General features: G+C 56.0%; 1 protein-coding gene across 1 annotated transcript; it reads left to right on the top strand.

Moving 5' to 3' along the window:
* Positions 1-52: 52 nt before the first annotated feature.
* CSUI_003174 (uncharacterized protein) lies at positions 53-8,680 on the top strand (the record flags this gene model as incomplete). The annotated part of the gene is made up of 10 exons (XM_068063372.1): positions 53-1,246; positions 2,767-2,814; positions 3,784-3,894; positions 4,232-4,345; positions 4,747-5,193; positions 5,783-5,860; positions 6,267-6,314; positions 7,293-7,409; positions 7,730-7,849; positions 8,235-8,680. Coding segments are annotated over exons 1-10 (2,565 nt in total), but the record flags the coding sequence as incomplete, so codon positions are not given.
* Positions 8,681-9,129: the final 449 nt, after the last annotated feature.

The raw sequence follows: 9,129 nt of genomic DNA, 5'->3' as shown, positions 1-9,129 counted from the left end.
CGGCGAACCCTAGCGCAGTGCTGAGGCAGCAGCACAAACTACTGAATGGCTTCGGTGTGATGGAACCGCCAACAAAGCAAGTGCAAGTTCAGACTAGGGGCGGGCCAGTCAGTCTGTCTACAGGTGGGCATCGACGGGCCTCGGGGCCCGCTTGCTAGCCTGGCGCACCGCACTTCCCCATGCCTCGCTGTGCGTCCCGGACTTGGGTTGATGCGAGCATGGATTCGCGTTGTCGCCTTGGCATGTTACCTCGGCGCCGGTCTTTTTTCCTCACAGCTCATGTTTCTGTTCGTCTCTGGGACGAGAAAAGAGCTTCCGCAAGGAACAATTTCCCGACTACTTACGCCGCCCTCGTGCTTCTTCAGCCATCCCGCTTGCTTCCCGTCATCTCCTCTTTCTTTCCTGGGTGATTCACGTTTTCTTTTCACTGGCCACTTCGCATGCCGTCTACTTGGTCTTTTCGCCATCTCCGTCCGTTCCACGATGGATGCAGAAGGCGAGTCTTACCGTGTGCGCGGACACGTTTCTCCGCGTCAGGGGGGCGTGGTATTTTCTCGAACTACCGAGGCGTCGCCCGCGGTCCCGGGGATATCTACGTCGCGATTCCTTTCACTACCAGTCGCAGAGCGATCGGCAGTAAATGAGAGTGCGCGCGGACAGGATGAAGGAAGGGCGTACGCACACCGATCACCTCATGGAGGATTGGAGGTTGATCTGCATGAAGCGAAACAAGGTATATTCCACGGCATAGCCGAAACAGGTGCTGGTTTTTTGTTAACCCAGGGCAGAGGACCAGGGGAGGGCGCTCCGTCCGTCCGCAGCAGGGCACCTGGCCGCCGTCATCCCACTCGTAAACAAGTACGGCAGAGAGCTGCAGGCCGGCGACGTGTACTCTCATTAGCGTCGATTTCGAGAGTTGGAGCTCTTGTTCTTTTAGCCTTCTATGCACACACATGTCTAAACAAAGGTTTCTCCGAGTTTTCTTCCCGGCTACCTTCCTTGCATTCCAAGAATAGAAGCCCTGACAAACCATCATATCTTGGCGGGCATGGTTTCTCTAGAAGACTAGCAGGAATGGCACTTCCTCACGAGCCGTCCACTCCAAACGACGAAGAAGGCGGTGTTGAAGAAGCCCTGTGCGGTGTCGTAGAGCAAGCCGCCCGGGCCAGTCGAGCAGCAGCTTCGCAGACAGTCGCCAAGGAAAGCGACGACGAGGCTGAACGAGGTCTCTCGACCCAACAGGAAAGTATGTAGAAAAAGATGGAGGGATGCAAACTAAAACAGAGGGGAACAGTATCAGGCGTGAGGGATGCCGCCTTCTCGTTTGCCTGGAGTTTCTGTTCTGATTTTTCGGTCATTTATTGAAGGACGACCTTTAGGCGCGTAAGCAGACATTTTGTAGCAGTCTATGTTTTCAGCTCGCGTACCTGTGTATAGTATGTTTGCACTACAGCTACCAAAGACTGCGGCTACATGCCTGCTTTACCAGCCGTCCGTAGCGTGTCTCAACAGTACAACGAGAAGCGCCTTGTCAGACGCCTTCTGATTACTCAACGTGCTGTGTTCTCTTGCTCGGGAGGAAGGGAACTGTCTGGGACCGCGTGCTATCTATGCTGACAGCGCCTCCGGACACTCTTATTCGGACGTGCCAATTTTCTGCCTATCCCGCCTGTTGGAGCAACTCCTGTGCAGAAAAAGCGGAGCGAGAAGGACAGAAGAAGGAGTTTTCGAGAAGCAAAGCGACCTCCGAAAAGATGAATTTTTACTGACATGAGTACTCACTTCTATGTACTATCCTAGGGGGGGGGGTAGACACTTTTCTACATGCTATACCACGAGAGTAGCTACGTTCTGTCATCCTGGTTCCAGGGATGTATCGGGAAATTCGCGCAACTTCTTAGCCCTCTCAGGCGTGGAGTTGTCTGTGACGGCGTACGATTCCGTGCACCTCGCCTATTAGTAGTACCCCTGTGGGCATTCGGCGCGTGACCTGGTGTTTGATGGGTGTGGTGCTGAGAACGAGTGAGTAGCTCGGAAAGAAATACCCGACGCGCGAAGTTCGTACGCCTTCCCGGTCTAGGCGCCACTGTCCAGTGCCAAGGTTGTCTAGCACGAGTGTCTACGCATTGGCGTGCCCGAATGGACAAACACGTCACCGTCGTTTCAGCTAGAGAGCAGCGCGGTTTTTGAATGGACCCGCCGCGTAGCCGAAATACTCAGGACGTTTGTCTGAGCACAGCTCGGAGGTGTGATTCTGTCTGCTTGCCCCCGCACGCTATTATCGTATATGGACAACTCGCTTCACAGAAGAAGCATGAGATGCCGGTTGCGTTCATCTTTCGCATTGAGTTCCTAAAGTGCCTCGACTACGTCGATGTTGAATGCATAACACAAGGATGAAGAGTTAGCGAGCGGAGACTGTCTGTGCCTAACCCGGTCATGATAATCGTCGCCTTGCGATCAGGAGTGATGCTTTGGACAGCCGCCGGGAGGCGGTTCCCAGGGATAGAAGTGTCAGCAGTTCATTCAGGAGAGTAGTTTCCGCTCTGCGGAATAACGCGCTTTGCTGTCATAGGCTTGTACAGTACACGCTGACTAAGTTCCGTCATTGAAAGAAAACGGACTACGGTTAGTGCAAATCTCTTGTAGCAACAGCCCTTCTCTACTATCTCTGCTTGCGGCTCGAGATTCCATCTGGGGAGGCGTATGTGCGCGGGTGGTGATCACAGGGCGGCGTCGTTTGTGTGTTTGTCTGTTGCACTCCAGGCGACGGAGATAATCACGGCGCGATTGAGCAAGTTATAACCGAAAGCAGTAAGCTGCTGCTCTCTGTCGGTTGGGACACACCCGGGCTGTGCATGTATGTGCTTACATCGGAGAACTGGAACGACTGACGGGCACGTGGCGACTACGGGGGACGAACCGGACTATGAGAACCCCCTGAAGTTGAACGTACTGTGGAGTTACCTTCCAGACGATGCGCAGTCTTACTAACTGCAGGATTACGTCGGAGGAGAATTAAACTGGTTGCGCGAGAATCGTTCCACTGTTCGCAGAAGTCGCTTGCCAATATCCTCGGTGGGGCTCGTTCGCGGATGTGCGCTGCAGGAATGACGGCTTATCCCCGTCGACAAGCAACGGACTGTGCCGCTCGGTATAATCTGTGGACAGATATTTGGGAGGTAGCACGTTGGCCCCCGCGCGGCTACCCACAGAGTTACATGAGGCGCCGCCATCCTTTGGAATCCAGCACTCTCAACAACTTGACCTAGTGCGGGTTTTGGCTGCGTGCTACTCCAGGGATAACGTCCGTACCCTAACTACTCAGCCTTCCCGCGCAATTGTCTCCGTGCGGCCAGGGGGCGTTTTCGCAGAGCGACGTGCCTGATGCAGACATCATCTATGCTCCAGTGTTCTGTACAAGTGGACGTGCTTCATGCTAGGCCGCTCGCGACGGCCAAAGAGGCTTTCTTCTCTGCCGCTATGCTCTCCTGTCACGACAGCCCCAAACAGGAACTCGGCAACTTGTCAGCCCCAGTGTTCAGAAACTCCGGCAGGCCTGTTTCCTGGAAAACGTCGACATATGTTGTCTCATCAGAGGATTGCGAAACGACCGTGACAGAATAGCAAGCAGGGGGGAAGTTCTGAGATTCCACCTGAGTGCTGCACGGTTCCGCGGCTGCTCTGAATGATGAGCACGAAGCCATAGCGGCCGCCGCAGTTTCTTCAGCGTCTACGAAATTGCTTGTGCTTGATTCTCTCTTTCCTACTGGTACCCTTCAGCCCCGGGCACTTCTCCGCAGAAAATGGCCAGGCCGCCACAGGGAGGTGCTCTCGCCGTAGGGGACGATGTGAATCTGTCTGCGCCGCCGCTGGCTTATCCAGCTTCACGAGGTGAGTGTTTCCGAGGGTAGACTTGCTCTTGTGTTTGACCGAGGCGAGGAATGCGTCCTATGCAGAAAGTAAAAGTCGGGGGTGCTTTTGAGGCATTGTGGACGACAAGTATCGTCCAGATCCATGGTTGAAAGCTACCGGGCTGTGCACGTGGTCCCTCTGTGCTCGGCTGGGTGTCCAGGGACCACAGTCTCGACCGGCCTTAAAGCCGGTCGATCGCACTCTTCATAGTGCACCACGTCCCCACATGCGGCGTCGCATTCAATCTGTACACGCTGCCGATTTCCACTCGACCCCGTGCCATCCCGTTTCCTGTGTCCGGTTGGTCCTGAAACAGCTGGGGACCGCGATTCAGTCCAGGTGCCGGACGGCGTCGCTTATCTCGTCTTCTCAAACGATGCTACCGAGGGTTTGTCTCGCGACGAATTCACTCAGGCTCGAGTCGCAACTGGTGAGCTGCAGCTGCACGTTCACTGCGAAAGTACCCGAGAAAGGATGAGAAATACAGGCCTAGCAGCGGTAGCCAAATTGCTCCTTTGGACAGTGAATACGCTTGAGGAATGGCAGGCCGGCGGCCGGACTCCAAAGTGTTACTCTACCTCACTAGAGCGACAAATTCGTGTCTGAGGAATCCCTCACGTGGGCCGCCCCCCGCTGGTTGCAGTTGCAACCGGGCCCGCTTGCTCCTGTTAGGAACAAGGTTGCTGGACTGTGGTACTATAGGATGGAAAGACACGCGGTCATCAACGGAACTCAGCCGCTACTGCTTTCTAGGAAACAAGACGTGGTTTTTCCGGAGGGTTCGCGGGACTGCGGAGAGGTCTTATCTCTGGTGCCTGTCTGCGTTGGCAGCTGAGGAGGCGCCGTTGTGGATCAAGGTCTTGGAAGAAGAAGAGCAAAAGAGGCTGCGGTCCTTGGGCACAAGCATGAACGTTTTTGAAGCGGAAGTGCCGCCTACATGGTCTCAGGTTAACGCCATACTCGTCGCAGCTATACAAGGACAAATCACTCTATTGAGGATGTCGCGGGTTTTCCACGAACGTGGTGGGAGCAAGCGTCTGAATCTCAAGCGCGCTGCGCTTCACACTCCAACCGTGGCATTAGGCCGAGAGCTTCGTCGTTGCTGGGGAGCCCTGGGCGTGACCAGTTCTACGGTGAAGGCCTTACTTCGGCACGCCGTGGTCACTATTGGTACACAGACACGACCGGCCCGAGTAAAGTTGTTCCTGCACCTGATGCCGCGTGTTGTGCGCGGGATTGATCCTAAGGCACACGAGGCTCTTGCGAATGAAGGCTCAGGTCAGTCTTAGGCATAGTGGAAAGTGATGTGAGGGTTGCTGGGTGGTCGGCGGCTTTGACTATTACCGTCAGCCAGTAGATGGTTCACTCCCGCATTCCGCAGTACCCCGCTCTTTCTACGGATACTTCATGAATTTTTATGGCGAGGAGCGGCGCCGAGTGGAGCCTTCTGCACCCCTTGCGGTTTGCGCTCAGTATACTGAATGCCCTAGAGGGGACCCGTGTAGCGGTGCGTCAGCAGCTGTTAGGCAGTGGCACAGACCAGCTACACCACGGCAGAGCAGCAGGCCGGGTAACCGAGGAGGAGCGGCAGAAACTTTTTGTCGGATTCGTGGAGGAGATTGGCCCGAGCGCGAGGCTGATGCGCGGGCGTCTTGCCACGTGGACTCACGGCTGATAGGACAGTTTGACTAAGTCTATGTCATCTCCTGGAATGTGGCATTCCTGGGTGTAGCGGGCGTCTTGGGTGACTGGGTTGCTTGAGTCAAAACTAAATCTGAGCAGGCAAGCTGGACCTAGAAAGAAAACTGCAGCTATTGTGTCCACGGCCGTATTTTGGACCGTGTTCTCGTACGGCGTTCTTGTCCAGTATTTGCAGCTGCTGTCGAGGCGTGGAACCCTCTGAAGAGTGTGCAGCAATGGGTGGCATCCGGCGATCTGAAGCTAAGTGAGTTCCACCATGCGTGGCGGGCTGCTGGCACTTGGTTTCGCCTGTTTTTGTTCCGGTCGTCGATCGTCGCCACCACACATGGCTTCGCCTACTTTTTTTTTGGTGTATGACACGCGCGGCAGTGGGGTATGCAGCTGTGCGGGATAAGAGTGCGAAGCTTTTGCCTGGGTAAAGAGCAGTTCACATTCTTGATCTCAAGCCGCATGTTGTCGCTAGGGTTACTTTCACTCCGTTCTGCCACTTGTAGACCCCGCTCCGTCCCCAAAAGCGGGAAGGTGAGAGGTGACGAAGGCGCTAGTTGCCGCATCAGCTTCCACAGCGCACCCTGACGCAACCAGTCGTGTACACGAGACAGCTCCGTGGATCAGAGCGTGGTAGGCTTGTCTGCGCATTGCACTCTTAGGCTTCGAAGACCAGCGCGGCGCTCTTGGGAGTGTTATAGCGAGAGACGGTAAGCTACTGTTCTGGACCGTGACACCCGATAGGCACATGCCGCCACTTATACGAAGTGGAAGGGTGTGCGCAAAGGCTCGTCAGTCCGAGGCAGTGGAACGGAAGCGGAATGCAGTAGTCGGGAAGTGTCCGGGGTCCGCTTATCACTTTTCCGTGTGTGACCTGCGCCACGGCAGCAGACTCTCATTATGATATAGTGTGAAATGGTCGTCCGTCCCTTGTTTTTCCTGCTGCTGTCCGTCTGAGATGCGTTTCTGGGCGGCGAGTCGAAGTTGAGTGCGATCCTTGTGGTGACGGGTCGAGTTTAAAGCAGAGTGTACCATGAGTCACTGTGTTTACTTTCCTGTTAAAGCAAAACCTTTCATCAGCCGTGACTTGTCTTCAGCCGCCACCGCGGACCGGAGCGGCGGGGCCAGGAGGCGCCTTCCCTGTTGGGTCGTGTGAGTAGCGGTCTGGAGCCCTCGGAGACTTGAGGACGCACCAGGGCGAGACAGATTACATGTGTCTTCACGTGTGTGTCCGGCCGTTTCCGAGAGGTCTGCACGTGTTGCGAGAGTGGCATATTGGAGGCAGTTTGGCGTGGTGTCCCCCCTTCGCTGGCTGCCCTTCGCGGACTACCTCACTGACGGCAGGGGCACACGCCCGTGGGGGTAGGCGCTGCGGCCTCATTCGTTATGAGGCTTTCAGGACAAATCGACGCAGGCTCTCAATACTATTTTTCTTTTGTTTTCCCAAGAACTCGGTCAGTCCACCTCAACGGAGGCGGGTAATATTCGTTACAGCAGGGTGCCGGGAAACAGCCTGGACTGAATCAGCAAGCCGAAGGCTTTTTGCCTGAAAAGCTGGGACTTGCTCATCACACATGGGTGCGCGTGGTTCACCGCCTTGGGCGGCTGCCGCCACGCACGGAAGGCCGTGTGACACGTTCCGATGTGCAGTCCGTTTGACTGTTCTAAAGGCTGGTCACTGCGCGCAGGCCGAGGCCATAGTCCGTCGGGGGAATTTAAGGCACCACGGGAAACAGCCCGTGTCGCGGCCAGCGATGTCGATTCGCCTGCAGACCAAATGCCGTCGGCTGCTCCAGTTCCCACAGGTGAGCCTGAACAGACTGTGAGGATAGAGCTTGTCGGACGACGGTTGGTACGCCAGCGCTCGGACAGATCAGGCGGGTGCATCCTCATTATGCTGACATATCCGACGAGTGGTCTCCGGAAAAGCGTTCATGAAGTCATTGGGCGGACGGTCTGGCCGGTCCTCGCGCTGCGAGGAAAAGCGCTCATGTGCAGTTACAAGCGCAGTCAGTGTACCCTTCTTTTTCCTGTCGGGGTGCTGCTTTCTTCCGTGGGAGGATGGCGTAGCAGCTGCTCGTCAAAATTGAACGTCTCCGCCTCCGACGTCTGACGTTGTGAGCAGCGGTTCTTCACGATCACGACCCCCCCCAGATGAGTGCCGGTTTTCCGCATCTTGTCCTGTCAAATGAGGTTGCACAAGGACTGAGCCGCCACGACTACACCAGGTCACGTGTAGCAACAGGTGAGCAGCAAGGGGTCTGCACTCGAATTGCAAAGGGGATAGACGGGAAAATGTCAGCCAGAGGATCTTGAGAGCTCAGTGACCTTGCAGCCCGGGGCACTGGCACGTAGATAGCTGGAGCGACACATCAGGATCTGTCGTACGAAGCAGTGGCCAGTAGGGAGTCAAGAGCTGCGCACTCGGTGTGTCCGCCTCTCCCATCCGTAGCCTGGTGGACTTCCTGGTAATAGAACGGACTATTTATTTTTTCTGGGTGTACAGCAGAACACTGGGCCCTGGTAAGGCCACAGCCGGCTGCAAGAAGTGCATGCGTTCATTGTTTTCCGTCAGCTGTGCATTCACGTGGGCGCGGGCGTTTCTTCTTGGTGCGCGCGTGCGTCTACAGCTGAGGAGAGGGCATCATGGACCGAAGTCCTGGAGGCGGAAGAGCGGGAGAGGTTGACACTCTTGCGCTCATGCGTGGACGCCTTTGAGGTGGAAGGGACGCCGACACGCTCTCAGGTCAACGACCTGCTTGTCTTAGCCATACAAGGACAAGTCGCACTGATGAGAATGTCACGAGTATTTCCCGAACACGCTTTGAAAAGAAGCCTTAGCCTAACGCATGCTGCCTATCACAGTCCAACCATGGCATTAGCATGCGAGCTCCGCCGTTGTTGGAGAATTCTTGGCGTGAAGAATTCTACGCTGAAGATTGTTCTTCGGCACGCCATCGCCGCGGCAGGGAAGAGAACCTGGGATATTCGAGAGAATTTGTTTCTGGGTTTGGTACCGAACTTGCGGCGCGGGATCGATCCCAAGGCACGAGAGGCTCTTGCAGCTGAAGGAAAAGGTAAGCTCGTGATTGCCGGGGAAAGTACCCGGTGTCCGTTCACTCCGACAACTCTTGAGCTGTCGTCCGCCTCGTAGACTGTTTCGCCGCAATTCACGACCTCGGCTCGTACCGTGGTGCCCGTGCCCGGTATCACTGGGCCGACACTCAGCTGGTGCTGGCGCACACTCCGGTTAGTCTCTTCGCTTTTTCCGGACGGTGAGACTCCATAAACAACCCTTGGGCTGTCACAGCCGCGAGGCGCTTCGCGAAGGAGGAGAGGCAACTCCTTCACGGCAACGGGATGACGGCATCTCGCTGAGCGCGACGGAGTGCGGGTCGGGGAGGGGATAGACTGGACGTGATTTTCGATGCGCGTAGTGCTGCGTAGCCGGACGGACTCACGAATTGGTCCGGCGAGTCACTGAGATAGCTGAAGTCAGCAAATACGGCACGGATGCTTGCCCAG

Source organism: Cystoisospora suis (genome assembly GCF_002600585.1).
Source record: "Cystoisospora suis strain Wien I chromosome Unknown contig_1379, whole genome shotgun sequence".
Taxonomy (NCBI): domain Eukaryota; phylum Apicomplexa; class Conoidasida; order Eucoccidiorida; family Sarcocystidae; genus Cystoisospora; species Cystoisospora suis.
Note: the sequence above shows the minus strand (reverse complement) of the source record. Positions and strands in the feature narration are given on the sequence as shown.